The 22,297-nt window shown below is 52.0% G+C and overlaps 1 protein-coding gene across 18 annotated transcripts in view; it reads left to right on the top strand.

Annotated features, from left to right (window-relative positions):
• CACNA1G (calcium voltage-gated channel subunit alpha1 G) overlaps positions 1-22,297 on the top strand; it is a 150,799-nt gene that overhangs the window by 48,625 nt on the left and 79,877 nt on the right. For all 18 annotated transcript variants that reach the window (XR_008238190.1, XR_008238188.1, XM_052807431.1 and 15 more), the window contains exons 3-10: positions 482-615; positions 10,485-10,582; positions 12,716-12,875; positions 14,752-15,043; positions 15,557-15,649; positions 17,268-18,078; positions 18,167-18,211; positions 19,616-19,980. Coding sequence is in view for 16 of the 18 variants with exons in the window: in XM_052807431.1 (XP_052663391.1) it covers positions 482-615; positions 10,485-10,582; positions 12,716-12,875; positions 14,752-15,043; positions 15,557-15,649; positions 17,268-18,078; positions 18,167-18,211; positions 19,616-19,980 (1,998 nt within the window). In the remaining 2 variants the exon portion in view is untranslated. The remainder of the gene's footprint in view (positions 1-481; positions 616-10,484; positions 10,583-12,715; positions 12,876-14,751; positions 15,044-15,556; positions 15,650-17,267; positions 18,079-18,166; positions 18,212-19,615; positions 19,981-22,297) is intronic.

Genomic DNA, 22,297 nt, shown 5'->3' with positions numbered 1-22,297 from the left:
TGGTGGGGAGCAGGAAGGACCGAGCTGCGGCAGAGCTGGCTCTAGCCACGGCGGAGGTGGCCTCGTGCCCCGGGATGGCTGGGTCCTGCCTCCGCTGCCTGTCCCGCCAGCACTTAAAAAATGCTGATTTTGGTGCTCGGATGCGAAGGCGCAGTGTCATCAGGCAAAGCCCTTGCCAGGCTCTGCCAGCGTGAACATAGCCAAGCCTTGCTTGGAGTGCTTGGGAATGGTTAACCATTGAGTTTACAGTGAAAGCAGAGCCTAAAAAATACTTGTCCCTTTATCCTAGCAGCGTGGGTGCTGTTGGCCAGTCTGGGTTGGGGGAAGACACGAGGCGGCTCTCATCACTGCTTCTGCCCAGGGATTTTAGCTCTTGGTGGTGCAAGAAGAGACCTTGTTGGACTCAGGTTTCTAATTCCCTCCCCCGGTGTGAGTGTGCAGCAATGCAGTAGCATCCCTCCTCCCTTCCTTTCTTTTGCAGAGCTTCGATGATTTCATCTTTGCCTTCTTCGCCGTGGAAATGATCGTCAAGATGATTGCGCTGGGGATTTTTGGGAAGAAATGCTACCTGGGAGACACATGGAACCGCCTGGACTTCTTCATCGTCATTGCGGGGTAAGCCCGGCGTGGCTGGTCCCCCTCTCCCCGCAATTCTGTTGTTATTTATGGCACCGCTTGGCAAGCACTGGATTTGGGGGAGCGGCTGGTTTGCAGCGGTGAAGGCTGGGGGCTTGCTGGGCATTGGTACTGTCGGCATTGCCCATCCTGGCTCCTCAGTAGGGATCACCACGCGGACCGCAGTGATCCCTCCGGTCTTCTCCATAGCTCGCGGGATCGCTGTTCAGCTCATGGAGAGAGCAAGGCAGGGTGACAAAAGCTGTTTGTGGTGGATTTTGGCCAGCCTGGGTCCTGGGGCTCCTCGCTGGGTGCTGGACTCAGCTCTTCTTCCTCCAGCCCTGCTGGTGATTTTGGTTTCCATTGGGCGAGGTGGAGGTGGAGTAGGCGGTTGGGAGTACGCAGCAGCATGCCAGGGAGGATAGTTCACTGAAATGTGCATGATTGCCCTCATGATTATACTTTTTTTTTTTTTTTTTGAGGGAAAGCGACCAAGTTCGCCTTTTTGAGCATTTTACTTTCAGAGGCACCTGGTTTGAATTAAAGGCTCTTCCAGCACCCGAGAGTCTCCTGGCGGAGGCTGGAAATCCACATGAAAAGTCCCTGGCCGCCAGCCAGCGAGCTGAATTTCTTTGACACACGAGTCGCTCGCCGGCCCTTGCCTCCCCTCCGTGCTCCAAGAGCCCAAAGACCTTTGGGAAAACACTGTTTTTTTTCCTCTTTTGATAGAGCTAGAGATCAAATTTACTGGATTTTCCTGGAAAGGAGCAGGGGACCCTCCCAGCTGGGCTGTTTACCTGGCATGGGTTTGGTGTGCCCCAAGAAGGGGCAACACCTTGGTGGGCTTTGCTTGTGGTCCATCACTGGCCCCATAGGGTCATGGCACACACCTCTGCCAGGCAGCTGGGAGAACCAAAACAGTGGCCCAGTAAAACCAGTAGGGAGGTGCCAGGTATCCCAGTGCATCCTTGGCCTGGGAAACTCATTGTCATGGGGTGCTGCAGAGCCCAAAAGATGGAGCGAGGCTCAAGACCCAGACTGGAGGCAGAGATGGAGGGCAGAAAGGCCAAGAGCTGTAACTGTCCCTGTAAACCCATTTCTGCAGGAGGCTACAAGCTTGTGCTTTCCAGCTGCACCAGCCTCTGGCTCCTGGGGTTAGGAGAGGGCTCAAAGTTTCCTCCTGAAGTATCTGAGCAATGTTAGGGGCTGCAGCAGTGGGACGTTGGACAAAGTGGGACCCCTGGTCTGATCGGCTCTGGTAGGCTTGTAAACATCAGCAGCATGGCCAAGGGCTGGAGCCTGCTAAAGCCACCCTGTGTATTCTTTATTTCTTCTTTTTTATCATTTCTTATACTAGAATTAAGTGTGATGAAGAACCAGACCCAAGCAAGGCCAGACATCCCACCAGGGGAGGCTCGGGGAGGCACGGTGGTGGGTGCTGGGCTGCTTCCAGCTCTGCTGCCCCGGGGTGCTGCTGCGTTCCCCTCCCAGCCGGGTCCTGGCCTTACCTGTTGAGCTTGCAAAGTCTTTGGAGCTAGAGTTATCCCTGATGTGCTTCTATGGAGAACCCACCGTGATGGGACGTCGGTCTAGAGGGACATCAGCAGAGACTGTCCCGATTCCTATGCCGAAATATAGCTGCACTTTGCTTAAGCAAGCATCAAATCTCCTGCCCACCTACTGCACCTAGACATGCGTTTGGATGTGTGAGAGCCGCCTACTTCCCGGGCAGAGCGCGGATAGCGGCATCGACCTCCCCTCTGACACAGCCGCCTTCCCGATGCGCGGAGGCATTTATTTGTTGCAGAGGTTTTTCAGCCTTGCAGCTTGAGCGTTCCTGTGACTCCTGCCAGGTCGGCTTTGTCTTTCGCTAAATGATGGGTCTTCCCTTCATGTGCATGAACTGTTCCCATCTGGGCCCTGTCAAAACCAATTCAGCTGACAAAGGATCGAACTGGGTTTAAATACAAAGCGGAGCCTCTCCTACCCCAGTGTCCGCTTTCTCTGCTCTCTTCTGTGCCCTCGCGCTCTCCTCCAGCCATTGCCCATCCATCCCAGAGCGCTGCATCCTGCTCGGAGCATCGCTGCCATCCTGGAGCATCCCTCGGCTGTCCCCGGCAGCACCGAGTGCTGGGGAAAGCCGAAGGGGCTGCAGGAATGGGCCACTGTTGTAGCAGAGGAAAAAATCAGGAACCCAAGCCTGTTACTAGACTCAAGATGTAGGTAAAAAACACTGTAAGGATAAGAGAAAAAAGCACTCCAGGGTCAAATCCCAACCAGACCTCTGGCAGCAGATTCCTCTGGTAGCTCCTGAGCACAGCTCTGCGGTTCCAACATGGGCCAAATTACACTGACGAGCATCCAGACCATGGTGCTAACAGCAAAGCACGGGAGCAAGGGATGAGCCGAGCTCGATGTGAAGGCTTCTTGCATCTGAGCAGGTGTGTGATGTTAGGAAAGGGGCCAGAGCCCAGCTGCAGCCCTGGAGGAGAGCGTGCACCAGGGTGATCCTCAAATCCCCGCTGTATTTGCTAGATACCCGATACAGCGCATCACATTTGTATGTAGGTCTCCTGTAAGGGCTTCAGCCAGTTTCTCCAGTGAAATGACAGGGAAGAGACCCCCAAACTGACATTTCCACGTGGCCCTGGTGACTGCAACGAAGCAGCTCTGCTTCTGCCTTCCCACTTTTTTCCTCCCCTTTTTGTGCAAGACATGGGAGGGGGAAAGCAGCAGGACAGCGTGGGCTCCCCAGTACCTGGCAGGTCCCCGGGCTCCTGCTCTCCTGCTTTCCCTGCCAATTCCTTTCCCATGGGCAGCAGAAAGTGATGGCAGGGGGAGAGCAGAAGCAGCAAACCATGTCTGTGGGGCATTGGGTGGGGAAGGCATGTCATGCTGAGGGACACGTGGGATGTGCTGCACACCAGGGCTGTGCGCTCCCATGGGCACACCATCCATCGAAACCCTTCCCAACTACCACCAGTCTAGGAGAGGCTTCAAAAAAAAACCCGCCAAACTTGTAGTATTTAACCCCCCCCTTCTTTGAGAAATTTCTGGACCTGACAGAGGTTAACGTTGCAGAGAAAACTTTTTGCGCGTTTGCCCCAAATCTGCCACTTGCAGGGGGCTGGGAGAGCTGCTCGGGTGCTCTGCTTGCTCCTGCCACGCTGCCGGCCACTTTCGTGGCATGCCATTAAGTACTTCTCAGCTCTGTTAAACTGTCCAGACCAATCTCACGAGCTCATGGAGAGTAAATGACTTCTTTGTGACAATGTAATGCAATTAGTGCTAATTGTAGAGTGTGTAATGTCTGCAACACATCTCTGTAATTACAGTAAAACTTGCTGGAGATGAGAATAGCGCTGTATTATCAAAACTCAGCTTAGTGAAACATGGCTTTGGCTGTAGGTTACCGAGCTGCATGGGGAAAAGGGAAGAAAAAAGTGATGAATGGCATAATTATGTTGCGTTATTTTAAAGGAGAAATTTCGGGGAGTTTGCTTTTAAGAGAACACTTGAAGGTTAACAGGCGTTGCAAGCCAGCTCTTGTCCTCTAAAAACAATTCAATATGATTCTGACCTCTCCCAGTGTAAGACGCAGATGTATCAAGGATGAACGCTTGTTTACATGCAAAAATATGCAGAAGCGTTTACCGTTTAGTGCTGACCAAGGCTTGGGCTGGTGAACTGGAGCTGTGGGATGGAGATGTGCCCTAACTTGCCGTCTCCTTGGCCGCTCCGGGACCCGGCACCCACTCTGCCTCCCCCTCCTCTGGGCAGGGTGCTGGGACCTCTTCTCCAAATCAGTCTGTGGGAAGCGGGTAGCCACAGGTTGAGATCTACCTGCTCCTCAGCTGGAGCCATCCCCATCCCCAGCCACTTTGCTGCAGTCCCACCAGCTTGCAGGACATCAGCTTGTTTTGACTTTGGTCAGATAAAGACCTCCGTGAACCTCTGCATCCCTGTGGATTGAATTGTGCTTTAAACCATCCTCATCAAAAAAACCAAACCCAAACCAACAAAAAATCCCAATGGCTAATTGTTTTCCCAGGAGAGAGGCTTTAAATCAGGGGATAATTTGGTGCTGTAAGAGCTTACGGGGTTCCTCTCTGCCTTCTCTAGACACAGGGTCGAGCAGGGCTCTGGATCCGTGCCTGTGTTTCTGCTCCCCTCCAAGCAGGGCTGTGCATCATCCCGTGTTTGAGTTGTGTGGGTCTGTTGTTACTCGGGGCTCAGTCAGTTGTTTGGCCAAGTCTGCGGAGTCCTGTGTGTGCTTTGCTCATTGTAACAGTAACAGGCCTCTCAAAAGACTTTGTAGGAGAGTTAAACACTTCTGGAATATTTTGCTTACAATTCGAGACGAGCTGGGGCTGGAGGTAGTTGGCAGGCTGCTTTCTTCAGAAACGGAGACGCCGTTTCTTTTTCTCTTTGCTTCCGGAACACTTCTTTTATTGTTTGTTATCATTTTTTCTCTGTGTTGAAGGCTGTATTAAAGAGTTAGCTCCGCTGAAGCCTTCATAAACAACCCTTAAGGATGTCTTGCTCCCTCCTGGTTTTGAGTGCTGAATTTCAGGGATGGAATATGCTGCAAGGAGCCTCGCTGTATTCATAGGTAACAGAAGAGAAAGGGATACTGCAGTCCCCCTCTCCATCCCTGCTCCATCTAAACTGGGATGGTTTCTGAAACGCTCTTTAGCTCAGAAACTGGGATAAGGGCGATGCTGCCAGACTGGTCTCTGCGGGGAGCGGTGATCCTGTGGCTGCAGCAGCCAGAGCAAGGTTGCTGCTGGGTGCTTTGGGTGAAGCTTCCAGCATGTGGGCTTCACCTCACAGCGCCAGTTCGCTTCACAAGCAGGCAGGGCTCTTCTGAAGGGCACTTTAGCTGTATGAGGCTGATCAAGGGGCTGTTTCAACTCCCCGGTTCAGGCATGGGGAAGATAGCACTGGTGTGGGGCTGCCCACGGGAGTCCCTGCTGCAGCCTCCCGCTCCAACTGTGGGCAAAGGCTGTTCTTTCCCCATGTATTAGTCCCTTTGTCCCTTAAAAAAAACCCCAAAACAAACAGAGAGACAGGGATGAATGTTGCTTTTTCATCCCCTCTGTCTGCCTGTATTGATCCCTCTTGCACGGAGGAACAGCACCTTGGAGACGTGGCTGCGCGGTGCCCTCTGCGCTGCCTGGGCACCGTGGGGTAATTGCCCGTGTAAGTGGCCGATTTGCACACGCAATTACCCAATGTGCAATCACAGCCGCAGCCCCTTTGAGCTGCAGTGAAAGCTGCACCAAACCCTCTCCCAGGAATCTGCCCCTCTCCGGTGCTTGCCGGGATGGATGCGAATGTCCTGGAAGCCGGGAGCCTCCTCCCGGGGCCCCGCTGCATCCTGGCTAATCCTGAATTAGGTACCCTTTGCTCCGAGCAGAAGTGGCAGAACCGCATCAAACCGATGCTCACGATTGCAAACCTCCGGGGGTTCAAAATGTGGGGTGAGCTTTGCAATTTGATGCCTTCGGTGACTTTGGGGAGGATAAAGAGCAGCTGAGACCGGGGGCTGCTGAAGCCCCCCCAGCTGCGGATGCTCTCTGCTCTGTGCTGCCTTACCACGGCCTTCGAAGCAGAGCATCCCGAGCAAGCTGTGTCCCTGACTCACAGAAACCTGCTGGGTAAAAGCAACCCCTCCGCAGCCTCCCTTGCAGCCGAGCTGACTCAAACCCACCTGTGAAAAGACTTGGTTTTTTTTAAGTTTTAGGACTTTTTTAAAGAGAATTCTTTAGTTTCTTTCAGTTCTTCAGCTGAACTTGCTGCTGCTCCAAAAGCCTCATTATTCAAGTGTCCTGGCTGGGACACGTGGTGCGGCCGGATCCGGCAGGCTGCAGGGTTCACACTCCCTCCACTGCTGTTCTTTTTATTCCATTCAGCTTGATTAAACCAAGTATTTTTAAAATTAAGCAACACCCACGATTGCGGTGAGACTTGCAAGACTTAAAAAGCAGCTCCTGAGCATAAGCGGAGTGCAGCAAAGCCGGTGAGGGCTGGGAGGAAATTTCATTTCAGCTTTCTGAAGATACAATGCTGCCTAAATAATTTCCCCTTGTCTTTTCCAACATTGCTTAATATCATCCACTGATTACTGCACTTTGTAGATAAAGGGTGCCTATATGCCCGGTTTTGGGAACCTTTTAACGCTGAATAAATCTGAGCTCTGTCTCTTGCCGGCAGCGAGCGGCGGCTCTGTGCCTCTGCGGGCAGAGGCGGGGGCAGCTCCCGGGGATGGTGCCCTGCCTGCAGGCATTGATGCTTTGCTACGGGTTCCTTGTGTGACCTTGGTCACATCCCCTGGCTGTACAGCATCCCCAGCACCCAGCTGTGAAAGGGCACAGTTCAAGTTTTCCTTGGAAAGGGCCCTCAGCACAAACTCCATGACTCTGATGGGTCTTCCCACCATCTTCTGCTTCCTGAGCAGTGATCCCGGGGATGGGAGCGGAGCCAGGGCTGAGAGCAGGGTGGGTCGGAGAGGCGATGCTGGGTAGGTGTGGGAAAGGCTTTGCCAGCATTTCTGTGCTCTGTTAGAGGCTCGCTGGGTGAGAAGACCCCTTTCAACCCCTCCTGGGATGCTCCTGAGCATCACTTCTGTGAGCCCTTCACTGCAGGCAGGGGTGGTGCCTGGCACTGTGCTTACGAGATCCTTCCCAATGCTTTGGATTTTATGTGAAAGAAACCCCGGCGTGCTCTGAGTCTCGCTGTCTCCAGGCAGAATAGGAATGAATTTCAGCTGCCCGGTCCATCCTGAGCCATGCCTTGTGTCTGACTGCTGAGTCCTGGGAGTTTTCCTTCTCGGAGGAGGGTTTGCCAAAGGTTTGCATCAGGTCTCTCTCTGCATCCCACCGCCAGCCCGTTGTACGTCTGGCTTTACAGATGCTCTGCTTTTATTCTTAGAAAGTCCTAAATATTTCCGCTTTCCATCTGAATAACTCCAGCGATTGGGGGTTGCTGATCACTCTGACGAGTCTCAGCATTTGCTATGAATCCATCCTATTTAATGCTGAGTATTTTTCTGAGCCTTTAATTTGGCTGGGCATCCAGGTCCATGGCAGAGGCGCTGACAGGCATCGTGTTTTCCCGTTTGAACAGAAATGACATTTGAGTTGAAGCTTCATCGGGGGCTTTTTACACTGCAGATTTTCAATGCGTAAATGTTATATATGCTGGTAAATGCACCTGTCACCTCGCCAGTTGGTGACATCCTGATGTTCACTCTCCCTGGGTATCTTCCCTTGCCAGGGACATGGACTGATTCCTCCCATGCATCCCCTTGCCTTGGGAAGTGACCGCAGAGCTGGGAAGTGGTGGGATTCTCGTTGGACTTGCTTGTTAGTGACTGATTTTTCCCCACATTTTTTTTCCTCAATACTGGTTTCTCTCGAGGCTCCTGAGCTGTTAGTTATCAGCAATGTGTAGATGCTGTAATGTAGGTCTGGGGCTGAGCTTGCGGTGCTGTAATGCTGGCGCTGGTAGCAGTGTCCAGTAGCAGAGGTAGGAGAGCACCCACCCGCTTTGGTGTTCAAGTGTTTGCTAAAGCTACTGGGTTGTTGTTTGGTTGGTATTTTAAATTTGGCATTATAATTGTTCTTTAATATGTTAAATCAAAATGCATTTTACAACGTGCCCTTTGCAGCTTGCAATCACACGCATCTCTGGAAGTGAGTCTAGAGCTGTCATTAATCAGAAAATGATTTGCCTTGTTGCAAATAACCATATGCTGCTCTGAATTTTGCTGGTAGCCTCTGTTTTAATAATGGATGGAAAAAAAGCGGTATGTGTGACATGGGCTTTTTACCTGAATTCTGCAAACTATACAAAAATCTTCTTTTCAAACACCGAGTGAAACTTGAGAACCATTAAAGCCCAGGGAAGTTGTTGCCCCTCTCCTTACCTTAGCCAAAGCTCACCCAAGGCGGTGAGTCCTGCGCACCGAGGAAGGGGCTGGTTTTGTCACTGGGGCCAGGTGGGCTCTCGTGGGCATGCTGCCTTCCTCTGGTCAGAGGATGAGAACAAGCTCCTAGTATCCACATGTGCCTGTCTAATATTCATCTTCTAGGACTGTCCCATGGCTGTGGGTGTCAGCTAAATACAGAGGAACATGTTAAAGTTATTTTGATCTTAGATATGGTTTGATCATCATCATCCTCATTAGAGCCTATCAAGAGAAATCAGATAGAGTGTCACTGCATCAAGTGAGGAGTCATGTATTTGGGGTGTAGAAAGAGAAAGTCTTCTCCGCCCCAGGTGCTCCTCACTTGAAATCAGATAAAGTGTCACTGCATCAAGTGAGGAGTCGTGTATTTGGGGTGTAGAAAGAGAAAGCCTTCACCGCCCCAGGTGCTCCTCACCTGCCAACGGCCAGGAGGGAGGAGAGTGGGTTTGGCTGATCACAGCTAGAGCAGAAACCTCCAGTGTGCTGCAGCCGTGGCAAAGCTAACACGGCACTGATGAATCCTGTGGGACTTCCAGCAGGGAGGGAGGGGGCAGCACTGATGCCTTTGTGCAAGGCGCCAGCAAAGCCTCCTTCAAAAGCCTGATGTCTAATCACGTAAGATTAATTCAGGCCAGGGCAGGTGTGGAGAAAGGTCGTGACTGGGAAGCAGAGAGCCTGTCTGCGAGATGGGGCTGGAAGAGCTTGGTTTGTTTGAGTTTGCAAAATCAAGGCTGAGAGGAGATGTGATGTGTCCTCTGTAAATACATCGGGTGGGTAAACACCCGGAACAAAGAACAGCTATAGAAGCTACTTAAAAGACAGCGCTGCCATACGAACAAATGGATATGAGCTTGTCCTGAATAAATTCAGGCTGGAAGTTAGGCTTCTAACCACCAAAGTTGGAGGGAGGGAACCACCCAGCTAGCTTTGAGATGGAACTTGATAATTTTCGGAAGAGATTAATATCCTGTGGTTGCCTGTGGCAGCGGGAGCCTGGCTGTGCTGGGAGCCTCGTGGTCTTCTTCCTTGCCTTTGCCTGGCTCTGCCTTTTCAAGAATGCTTTTGGGCAGAGCTCTTGTGTTTTCCCATGGCTGGAGAGCAAAGTCCTGGCAGTGACGTGACTGATGGCCCCGCTGTGCTTGAGCAAAAGTGCCACGAGCAGAGCGAGACGGTGCTGGGGGACCCCAGAGACTTGCAGCAGTCCATGTGCATCCTCAGACGAAGTCATGTGAAGGTTGCACCTCAGTGTCCTGTGCTGTGAAATAACCCCCTCAGGCACAGTGTAGGAGCACCGGGAGGTTCCTTGGTCCACATTTGCCTCATTTGTTATCTAAAAGTGTCATCAGTTTTGATTTGTGTTCTTGCCCGTCCACCTGAGTCCCACCTGCCAATGATCTCTGCTGGGTAGAGCTACCATAGCTCAGTGTCCCGTGGTGCACACTCCTGTGTCCCACAGAAAGGGTCTGCACCAGGGGATGCTCCTGTCTTTTCTTCAGGGTTATGGTGGTGCTCAGCACAGCGAACCCAGATTCATTAGAGTATCTGTACAATTGCTGTTAAAATCAGGGCTGTGTCTGGAAATTGCTCCCCTGGAGTGTGCAGGGACTTTCAGAAGCTTCTGCTCTGGACCTGTGCAAAAAGGAGTAACAAAAGCAGATGAGAGAGAAAGAAGATCTGTGGCTGTGTGAGCTGGTGTATCACATTCTCACTCATTGACTTTATTCTGATATGCAAACAACCCTTAATTAATTCCTCTGGCAAACTTTCCTGATGGGAGAGATGCAGTAACAAGTCCCTCTGTGAGAGGTTGGCATATAATGTTTGATTTATAATGTTTGATAATCTAACATTTCTCCAGAAGATCCTTGACGTTCCTCCGTGTTCGTGTCTTTTGCAGGATGCTGGAGTATTCCCTGGACCTGCAGAACGTCAGCTTCTCAGCGGTCCGCACCGTCCGCGTCCTGCGGCCGCTCAGGGCCATTAACAGGGTCCCCAGTAAGTCAGATCCTTATTCCTCCCAGTTGATGCAAGTTCTCTGTATCTGTGCCCCAAAGATGGAAGAGCAAACACAGATGTTCCCCATCTTACATTGCAGCTCAAACGTTCACCTAAGCCTGGTAGTGCTAGGTCCTATCACCACTCTCTGGTTTCCAGTGCCTGTCACTCTTCTACTTTAAATAATATTCCTTTTGACACCTGTGGCACCAGAGATGAGCCACCAGTCAATAAGATATCCAGGACCGTCTTCAGACACCTTTCTTCCTAAGAGGGTCTTAGGAGGCTCCTAAAGGGAAGCAATGCAGGTGTTAGGGATTGACTGAGCCGACAGCCTTTGCCAGGCAGCACGGCAGAGGGGTCTGAGCCACGCTGCTCCCACCCTTCCTGTGCTACCCCATCCTTTCCTGGAGAAACTGGGATGAGGAAATCTTGTCGTGCCTGGAGACAGCCCCCCGGGATGTGCTGAGGAGCCTCCTCTTGGAGCATCTCTTGCTCTTCTCCCCAGAGCTGGTCCATACAGCCCAAAACCCCAACACTGCCAAAGAAAACCTGGGTGATATGGGAGGTGGCTATTCAGTCCTGGTTTATCAGGTCATGCGTGAGGGTCTCAGACCCCCTCTTGAACAGCAGTGGGTGGCATTGCCTGCTCCTGCGTGGCAGGTGATGGCAACCCAGCCCTGTGCTCGGAGAGGCATTGGCCATCGCAAACCCAACCAAACTGCCCAGGCAGCCATTCCTTCTGCACCGTGCTGGGCAAAGCCCGGAGCGCTGTGAGAGGCGCTGAGCTCCATCCCTCCCAGACGCTGTACGGATAGGGTGTGTTAAGCGTAAGTACAAGTGCATCAGAAACGTTGTTTTCCTGGTCCTACAATCCTGGGTATTGAATCCAGCATCGTTTCAGCCAAATTCAATCTAAGTCCGAACTCCCCTATCTGAACTAGCCCAATGCCGTGACAGGAACTAATCAGCTTCAGTTCTGTCTGCCGGTGCTGGAGGTGCCTGGGCTCTATCTATTTTTCTGGTCCTGACTCTTGAACTTAATCTGGCTTTGCTGCTGCTGCTGCTGCTGTTTCAATCATTATGGTAGCTTCAGAATCCTGTTTGCAATGTTTTTTTTATCCCCACTGCTGAACTGATGGATGGCTGAATTTATCCACCACTGTCTAACTGGGGATGTAATTCGCTTAATGTATTTTGAAATCCCAGGTAATTTATCTTGGCTTCTCTGCAACGTAGTTACAATGGGATAGAAATGTAAGGTGGGAAAAGAAAAAAGAGAGTTTTGTATGATGATGATAAATGCAATAACCACAGAAAGTCATTTCAGTTAATTAGGAGTTGATGCAAGGTGGTTGTTCCCCAGTAGAGGAATAGAAGAAAAACCCTGATAGAGGAGGTGACAGCATCAGGAAGAGAGAAAAAAGTCTTCTTGAAGTATCAAAGTAAAGGGTGCAACAGTAAAGCTTTCTTTAAATGAAAATCAATATAAGTGAGTGAGAGAATGCAGAAGATGGGGAAAGAAGGAGAGCGAGAGATGAGCAGAATATTACAGAGACGTCAGATGAAATCAATTTTTTTGTGTGTAAATGTCAAGTTGAAGTCACCATCAATTTGTCTTTGTTACAGAACTGGCTGTTCCTGAACTTGTGAGAATTAACTGCCAGAGAGAGTCCTGTATTTTAAGGAAGAGAGGGGATTTAGGGTAGATAAGGGGAATTAGGGAGGGGAGGGAATTTTAATATATACTGAATGGGGAAAGAAATATGACTGAGCAAGGAAGAATGTCAGAGTTTGGTCTCAGGGAAGAAAGGAGACATAAAATTGCTAGAAAACTTTAGGAGGAGAAAGAGGACTTGAGATGGGGAGTGAAGGGAGGGAGAGGGGAAGGGAAGGTAGGTCGTGTGCCCAGGAGCAGGACACGGATGAAGGGGGGTATCCCAGGGGCTTTGGGGGGAAACCAGTGGGGACTGGGGAGCTGCTGGAGTTTGCAAGCTATGTGGGGGTGACAAGGACAGTGGTTGGGAAGGCAGTGGCTGTCAGTGGAAGGAAAAGTATGGATGGGAAGGAAAAGGTCAGGAGGACATAGCTGGAATAAGAAAATTCAGCGTGGGCATTTCCTCTTTGCCTCAGGTATGCGCATCCTGGTGACGCTTCTTTTGGACACGCTGCCCATGCTGGGGAACGTCCTCCTCCTCTGTTTCTTCGTTTTCTTCATCTTTGGCATCGTGGGAGTCCAGCTGTGGGCAGGTTTGCTCAGGAACCGCTGCTTCTTCCCCGAGAACTTCAGCATGTGAGTCTGCACAGGCAGCAGAAGTGTCTCTCCCGCTCGAGCGAGTCTATGTCTCCAAGAGACAAGGATATCCTCCATTAAAAAGCCCTGGTCTTCTGTAAATGCTTCCTGCTCCTAAATGCCACCACAACTCCTGCTCAGGCACACACAGCCAGAACAGAGCAAGCTGCGACAATTTGCCATTTGAGTCCTGCAGGGCTGGCCTTAACCCTCAGCCGGCACTTGGGAACCTCTCTGATTGATAAGAACTTCCAAAAAACCCCTGAGAATAAGAGTTCAGGCTTTCTAAATTCAGCATATCATTAACATGTGACCTTTTCTGCATTTGTCGAGACGTTGAGGTCTGAATCCTGTTCAGCAGCTGGTAGTGTTTATTGGTATGACATTTGTAGTCCCACCTAAACCCCAGGGAAAACTGATGGAGATACCATACATTTTGTGATGCTAGATCCTTTTCAGTCTCAAAGCAACAGATAGTCCCTGTCCCAAAGCGTTAATTTTCACAGATCCCTGGATTTTAAGGCCAAGAGGACTATTGTGATCAAATGGGGTTTTGTAGCACCCAGTTTCCTGGCCAGCCAGCTTGCCAGATGTAGGAGTGTTTGAACAGTGGTCAAAATATCTGGTAGGTGTCAGCCTCTTTCAGACCAGGATTTCCATACCTGTTCTCCTACCTCCCTGTTTTTTTCCACCACCTCCCTCCCTTCGAATGCTAGGAGAAGGGCAGGTGACTGCAAGCCCTTGATGGCTGCTCTGCCGAGCTCTGGTACCCCTGTCCCCTTTCAGTGGATTGCTTCAAAAATTGACTCCCTGGAGCTGGTCTGGCTAGATCCACACCTGGATGGAGAAGTCCTGCAAGCCCAAAACCTCTCTCTTGCACACAGCAGGACCATGCTGCTGCTGCTGTGGCTAGGCTGGCTCTCGAGCCTGGAGCTGATACGATGCACCTTTTATCCTCTCCCACGCATCTCCTAATCAACTGCCACCCCTCTTGTAGGTCGTATCCTCGAAGGGCAGTTGGGAGAATCATTACCGGGCATGTCCCTGTTAAGTAAATGGCAACAGAGCAGAGGGACTGCTTCACCACTGAGTAAATCCAATAGAGCCACAGGTTTGGGTGCTGTTTAATTGAGCCAGAATTCCAGGGGTTTAGATAAGCTTTGAAGGGTATTAAAGGCAATTCTGCAGGAATTAACCGGGCTGAACTAGGCTTAAAAATATCTTTGCAAGCTTTACTGGAAGTCTTGGCAGCATTAAGGAGATAGCTGTGTGCAGAGCAAGAAGCCAGTTCCTGGCTGGCCATGGGTTGTTTCATCTCCCTGAAGAGTGTTTTTGCCTGGTTTGCTGTGGTAAGGCCACCCTCAGAGGGAATTTAGAGCTTATCTATGGGCTGAACAGGCACTGTGAAATGCAGATGAAGGCCCTGTCTTTGGTTTTTAGGAAGCTTGGGAGGTCCTTGTACATAGAGTTTCCCCAAGCAATTCTCAGCATCTCCAGGAGGACAAGAGATACAGGAGTTTAACTGACTGATTTCCATCTTACTGCAGCAAAGGCATTTCAGAGAAGCCCCGCCGGGCTGAATCCTGCTCTTAGTCCCCTAAAGTCAAAGCCAGAGCACTTCCAGATGGAGTGACTCTTACTAATGTCATCATCGGAGGGGTTGCTGAGTGGCCGAGTGCACTGCCTCAGTTTCCCAAAACCCAGTTAGGGACATCATCTCACCCAGTGGGGCTGTAGAAAGTCCAGGGGGATCCCTTTAAAAAAAAAAACCCTTTAAATTCCAGAATAACAGATGTCAGACTGCTGTTACAGTTGTTACCTTGCCAGATTGCCTGCAATCGGTGTGCAAACCCCAGCCCTGTCTGGACTCTTTCAGCCCCTACACGGTGGATTTGGAGCGATACTACCAGACAGAGAACGAAGACGAGAACCCTTTCATTTGCTCCCAGCCCCGGGAGAATGGGATGCGCTACTGCCGGAGTATCCCGACACGGAGGGAAGAAGGTCTTGAGTGCACCCTGGATTATTATTCCTACAATGACACTACCAACACATCCTGTGTCAATTGGAACCAGTATTACACCAACTGCTCCGCCGGGGAGCACAACCCCTTCAAGGGAGCCATCAACTTCGATAACATTGGCTATGCCTGGATTGCGATATTTCAGGTGAGCCTTGTCTGCAAACTGTCGCGAGGTGGGTGAACAGCCGGTCGTGCCCCCCATGTTCCTAGGGGCTGTGTAATCACACTCCTGGGAGCTATTTTGTACCAGCAAGCATTATATAGCAGTGCACGGCTGCTCAAAATGTCAGGGGTGCAATTTGATGCTTGAAGATGCCTCCATCTCACATGCATGGACAAAACCCCAGTCTCCAAATCCTGTGTGTGTGCAGTAAGACCATCCTGATGTGGAGCAGAGCCTAGAGACTGCTCTTCCCTCTGCAAAATGCAGTAGTGGGCCTTAGGTCCAGCTGGAAAAGAAGGGCTGGCTTCAGGCTGAGCAGTTGGTAACGTGGCTATTGGCATTGGCAGGAGCAGGATTTGGCTCCTCAGTGTCTTATACTGCACCGAGACCAGCTATGGGGTGTCAGAAATGACACAGCCAGGAGAAATGTTGCTTGTGCACTTGGTGTTGGAACTGAGCCTTGATGGGTTCATTTTCCCTTCCTATCTCCACCAGGTCATCACACTGGAAGGCTGGGTGGACATCATGTACTTTGTCATGGATGCACACTCCTTCTACAACTTCATCTACTTCATCCTCCTGATCATTGTGAGTGGTCTTAGGGGAAGGTGGGGGTCCTTTTGGCATTTGGAGAGAGCAGAGTGGAGTGACCCAAAGGAACAGGGCAGATAATACAGTGAATGTAAAAGCTGAGGCAGAAACCAGCCTGCTGGAAGACAAGCAGCTTCAATATGGCATTGCATTGCAGCTGCATTTTGCTGCAAACATGAAGGAAAGAAAGATGTGCTTAAGCTATGGTAGATGCACTTCTGTGGCTGCTGCTTCTACTACTTCTCTCCTTGTGCTCCAAGGTCCTCTCTCGTAGTTGCCACCTAATATTTAAGTTTAAAAGTAGGCAAATTCCCCTGGTCAGATTTTGAGCTCTGGAAGGGGAGGAGGCTGCCCAGAAATTCCCCCATATCGAAGAACCCAGCTGGCTGGGACATTTCAGGAAAACAGTCCCAAACTTTAGAGAGCACATTAAGAAAGGAGGGAAGAGATTACTGCCCACAGCCCACCCACGCTTCACAGCATCATCCAAGACCACCCACAAAGGAGACAACAAAGAGTTTCTGTGGGGTGGGCTCCATGATGGGCTTCATCTCTGCAAGCAGAATTGTCTACTGTGACTGGCTGAGCTCGTTGTCTAGACTCCCTTTATCGTCAAGGGAGAAAAATAGGTGCTTTAAGGGGGTGATTCATCTCCTCTGAAGGTAGACATCCAAAATAAATTAGATGCATTGCAGACTTGATGTGCCTATTTCTCTCTTGACTCTAAAGGATCATTAGGTGCCTCACTCAGATGTAGCTGAGATAAGTGAGATGAGTCCCCTTCTTGCTGCCTAATTGGCCTAAGTCCAGCAAAATAGCTGCACATTGTCCATTAGGCCATTGTGGGGATTTCTGCTCCTCATCAAACCAGGACTCAAACCCTGAGGAGAAGGTAGGAGGTCGTTTAGTCCGTGATGCTTTTTCTAGTTCATCTATTAGCTTCCCCAAAAAAGAAACAATCCCTTGCTCTCAGCATCTCCAAAATGATGGAGAGGAAGAGCAAGCAGTACTTTTCCAGATGCCGTGCGAGTAACATTAGCAGTGTGTGATAGCCCGTTAGCACGTCAGTAATTCTCTGTGATCCAGGCTGGGCTCTGCAGAAGGCAGAACCTCATGAAACCCTGGTTGGAAATAAAATCTCCAAGCTGTGGGTACAGACTGCTGATGCCCTTGCGTAACAGTCACCCGCAAATCCCGTTAGCAGGGGAAAGGGATCTGCTCGCAAGCTGCCCACACACTGCCAGAAAAAAACGCTCCTATCAGGAAGGCTCAGTGCATTCATCGTAATGCCACTAATTGTGATAATTACAACCGCTGTCTGCGGAGAGAGAAAAACACCATCTTAAAAGAGCAAAAGGTTTTTGTCAAAATAATCTTCTCTCGTCTTTGATCTTTGGCATCCGCCATAGAGCGCTGGCGTGGGAGTCCCTGGGGTGGGGGCTTGGGGGCTGAGTGAGCCCCTCCGCGGTCCCGGCCAGCGGTCCCTGCTAGGTGACGCAGGGGATGGGGCTGGATGGGGTTTTCCCCCAGCTCCTTGCACCAGGGCGTGGGGTGAGGCAGGGCTATGGGGTGGGCATGGCCACCCCGAGGTGGCTGATGGCTCCTGTCCCCTTAGGTGGGCTCTTTCTTCATGATCAACCTCTGCCTGGTGGTGATAGCAACGCAGTTCTCTGAGACGAAGCAGCGCGAGAGCCAGCTGATGAAGGAGCAGCGGGTACGCTACCTGTCCAACGCCAGCACCCTCGCCAGCTTTTCGGAGCCGGGCAGCTGCTACGACGAACTCCTCAAGTACCTGGTTTACATTGCCCGCAAAGGCAGCAAGCAGCTCGTGGAGGTCTACCGGGTGGCGGGCGTGAGGATGGGTTTCCTCGCCAGCCCCACGAGCAAGGCAGGGGCTGACCGGCACGCCAGGAAGCGCCGGAGCAGGAAGAGGTCCTCCGTGCACCACCTCATCCACCACCATCACCACCACCACCACCACTATCACCTGGGCAATGGGAACCTGCGGGCACCCCGCGCCAGCCCGGAGATCAGCGATGTGGAGACCAGCTCGCTCCACAATGGGACCAACCGGCTGATGCTCCCCCCCTCGGCACCAAACCCCCACGGGGCCCCCAGCGCCGCTCCCAGCAACACTGAGTCCGTCCACAGCATCTACCACGCCGACTGCCACTTCGAGCCGGTGCGCTGCCGGTCATCCCTCCCGCAGCCGGGCCTCGGTTTGCCGAGCCCAGAGGGGATCCCTAAGAACATCGTGGGCGGCAAGGTGTACCCCACGGTGCACCCCAGTACCTCCCATGAGATGCTGAAAGAGAAGAACCTGGGGGAGGCGGCGGTCGGTGGTGGGAGCAGCACCTTGACAAGCCTCAACATCCCGCCCGGGCCGTACAGCACCATGCACAAGCTGCTAGAGACGCAGAGCACAGGTGAGCCTGGGGCTGGACGTCGGTCTGGGGTTACCTTGCAGAAATACAAGCTACAACCTAATTTCTTTCTCTTTCTGAATCTTTGCAGGGTTCTTTTCAGTCCACGTTACGGAGAAAGGCGATGGCTTTCCAGGTGAGGCCAACATGAATCTTCTGACCTACCTAAGGCATCTTATAGCCAAAACCAGGAGAGAGGTTTCAACCTCCCAGACTTCATACTTGCAAGAATCCAAGGGAAATGAATGTTTTCAATGAACCCATTTTCTTTCCCATCCCCATCTCGCCCCCAAACCAATTTATTCTGTAATTACAGGGAACACTCCCCAAATCCCTGCACTCCCAAAAGCAGCTAGAACTGGGCTCAGTGACACTGAGCAGAGCTGGAGCCCAGCCTGGCTGCTTCCAAATAGCCGTGTCCCTTCCTCGCTAAAATGCAGGGGTTAGAGGTGGCTTTGTTGCCCACCACTTGCTGCAGAGCTCGGGGACGGACATCTTCCAGATCTGAATCCCAGCACATCCGTGAGCACTGCGTAGCGCTCTCGTGGGACATGAGGCTCACGGAGAGCGAGTGTCTGTTTTGCACGAGTGCTCAATGGCAATTGCAGATGCCGAGTATTAAAGATCTGTGATTTGCTCAGGAAGCTCGTAACAGAGCCAGATACTGAATGCAGCTTTCCTGGATCGGAGGTTTCAAACCTTCACTGCAAGATGCTCTTTCCCCCTCCACATCCTGAGGTTTGGGAGCTTGGGCCAGTCTAGTCCAAACCCCCTCAGCCTCCAAGAAGCGTTTCTGGCCAAGCTTTCCCAGGCGGTCAATGCCTTTTCCACCCCACCGCAGCAGCATTGACCTTTCCAGCCAGGAGCTGTGCAGGGAAGAGACCAAGTCCTGCCCCCAGCCCAGAGCTGCCTGGAGACTAAATACACAGAGCCGGGCTCTGAGCTGGTTTAGCGCTGGGTTTTTATTCGCACTGCTGCTTGCTGCTGTGCATGAGTCAGGAGCGTGCTTTGCAGATAGCCTCTCCCCTTGCAGCCAGCTGGTGGGATTTTTGGGGAATATCCCGCTGATATTGTCACCCCAGGAGCCACCTGGCAGCTGGGAGCTGCTGTTGAGGGCAGTTCGTGGAGGGGGAAGCTGGTGATTTCAGAGCATCAGCAAACAGCGGGAGCAGGAAAGGAGGCTGCTGGCGGCAGTGCTCCCAATAATTACAGCCCGGAGCCTGCCAGGGCCAGGGGAACTGATTGCTTTCTCCTAGCCATAATGGCCAGAGGTATAACGAGGTGGGCTAGGGGTGCTGGGCTGGTGGCAGTGTCTGCCTGGGGACAGCAAGAGGGCTTTGTAACTGGGGAGAAGGCACTCGGAGAGCCCAGGTTTTGGGCTATTTAACCCAGCAGGAGCCCTTTTCACCTTAGGAAATGCCTGTCTTGTCGAGGGCAATGGTTTGGTGCTAACGGGAACGGGGGGTTGCTCCCGTGGCCGCCTGCAGCCCCTCTGTCCCAGCTGATGGATTGCCCTGCCCCTGCCCCGCTGGCATTTCAGGTCCCTGCCAAAGCTCCTGCAAGATCTCCAGCCCCTGCACCAAGCTGGATGGCGGCTCCTGCAACCCCGAGAGCTGCCCTTACTGCCTCAAGGCGCTGGCGAGCGAGGCCGAGCTGACGGACAACGAGACGGCCGACTCGGACAGCGAGGGGGTCTACGAGTTCACGCAGGACGCCCACTACAGTGACCAGCGGGACCCGCAGCGGGGCAGAGCCCGCGCCAGGAGAGCGAGCCGGGTGCTGGCCTTCTGGCACGTGGTGTGCGAGACCTTCCGGAAGATCGTGGACAGCAAATATTTTGGCCGTGGGATCATGGTGGCCATTCTCATCAACACACTCAGCATGGGGATTGAGTACCACGAGCAGGTGAGTGCTGTCCCAGCGGCTCCTGGCGCACTGGGGATGCGGGCAGTGTTACGGGTCCGAATCCGGCCGCTGGCAGGATGGTTTGGGGCAAGAGGCATTGGCGTGCTGTAGGAAGGGTCCCAGGACAGAGCAGGGCTGATTTTTCTCCTCTGAGCCTGCTTCCAGCTTGCAGGCAACGATCACCCTGGCTGGTACTGGGCTGTGTGAGCTCCCACATCCCAGTCCTGCCAGGGGTGCTCAGTACCGTGCCGGGACCGCCATCACATGAACAGCACCACGCGTTGCTGGTTTCTGCGGTGTGGGGTCCAAGGAGAGGGAGCAGCCGTTTGCCACTGGGTTTGTGCCAGCCTGGCAGTGCTAGCAATGCTGCTGGCGGCTGCGGGCTCTGGGTCAGTGCAGCTGCAGGCAAGGAAGTCTATTGAATTTGCAGTCCTTGGAGAGGAGGTAACAAATGCCTTTGCCTCCCCGGTGAATGCTCCAGCAGCAGCACGCTGAGTCCAAAATAGACTCATCGCTGGCTATTCCTCCGCTCGATTATCTAAGTCCTTGCAGGCGAGAGGCTGCCTCTCTCCAGCCTCTCGCACACTTGTCACCTAGCAGAGCTTTTCCCTATATATAGTCATTAAGAGAAGGAGTTACCATGTTCCTCTTGAAATGTCTCCATAAGATGACAAGAGCTCTGGTTTTAGAGAGGCTTTTGCGTGGTCTGGTCTCACGTAGGTTTTGTGGCTGCTGCTGGCGTGGTGTCCTCAGTCCTGCCGCAGGCATGGGATGGCTTGGAGCTGCAGGTGCACGCTTCGTTTGGATTTGGGGTGAAGAGTTTATTAGCAGGGAGGCTGAGATGCTGCAGAACCTTGTTATATACCCCTCCAACGCTTGAGGGCTCCCAGTGGCCAGCCCAGCATGGTGCTTCTCCCAGGATGCCAGACCTCTCCCCTCCCTGCCAGACTCGGCCACCCCTGTCCCAGCTCCAGCCTTTGCTGGGAACTCCCTTGCATCTTGAGTCGTGGCTGTTTACTTTTCTCCCTTCCTGGCACATTTTGTGTTTGCAGAGTCGCTCGCAGTTGCATGCAGAGGCGTTTCTCCCACAGCTCCCAGTGGCAGCGGTGGCGGCTGCAGATCGGTTCCAAATTCCCGTGTCCTCCCATGGCATTAATGCCTCAATGACCGAACGCCAGGGAGACGTGGCTGTGCTAAATGTGTCCCTTCCAGCCAGCACCTTCTCCCTGACATCCTAATACAGTCTGGCTGGCTAACTGTTGTTTTCAGTACACATTAAACAGCAATGCGCTCTGAAGTCCTGCAGGTTTCACCTTCATGTGCTGCCCTTGGTGGGAGCTCTGCGGGGAAGCTTGAGTGATTCCACCTTTATTTAATAATACTGGGAAGATCATCTCCTCGGAACCCCGGCGGGGGGGTGGCTCACAGAAACCAATAAACAGTTATATTCCTCCTTTGGCTGAAAGGTGAAAGCAGATCCGCCGTGTCTTTGCTGTGACTGTCCAAGGGGAGGATTGTCAAAGCTTCTTGCCCTTTATCAGGAGCATCTTTGGGAGATGCTGGTGTAGGCTCCCACCGTGCGTATACCGGGAGAACCATCCCACTGGGAATGGGTGGCTGAGCAATCTCCCATCGTCAAACACCCTAAAGGCAACACAGCTCCTTAATTCTTTGGCTCGGGAGAAATAGGGCAGTGGGGTGCTGGCCTCTGCCTCAGCCAGCAGTGAATCCCAGCAGGCAGCTGGATGGGAAGAAGCAGATTTTTGTGGCGGTTTTCGGGTAACAAGGTGAAGGGAGCTGATAAGCGTAGGGGGACTCCAGACACTGTGGGTGGTTGCTTTCTTTGACGGTATTTTGAAGCTACTACTGTTCCAGATTCCTTTCTCCCAGGCATTTGGAGTGAATAGCGGAGATTGTTTTTATTAGTTCATCTTCTCAAAGTGGCGGCAGAGCAGAGAGGTGTTTTTCTGTAAACTCGAGAGGCTCATAGTCTGCAGTTTCATAATCTGACAGTTATGAGAGCAGGAATTAGAGGGGAAAAATGCTGGACCAGGCCTTTCTACAGAGATTATAAACACTGAAACATGTGATTTTTTTCTTTTAGAAGAGCCTTTCCTAAAAGTGCAAGTGGTCAACCGCGCCAAATTTATCTTCATTGGCTGATGTTTGCAAAGACGTGAGGGGGCTTGAAGAATACTTGACTCCATGACTTTCTATATTAAGCTCTCTGCTTATTTAATGAATATTTACCTCTTGGGCTTTTCACATGAGGCCACCCTGGGCACGCCGGGCTATATTAGGAAAAATACTTTCAGGA

The sequence above is a fragment of the Harpia harpyja genome, chromosome 14 (assembly GCF_026419915.1).
Source record: "Harpia harpyja isolate bHarHar1 chromosome 14, bHarHar1 primary haplotype, whole genome shotgun sequence".
In the NCBI taxonomy this organism is placed as follows: domain Eukaryota; kingdom Metazoa; phylum Chordata; class Aves; order Accipitriformes; family Accipitridae; genus Harpia; species Harpia harpyja.
Note: the sequence above shows the minus strand (reverse complement) of the source record. Positions and strands in the feature narration are given on the sequence as shown.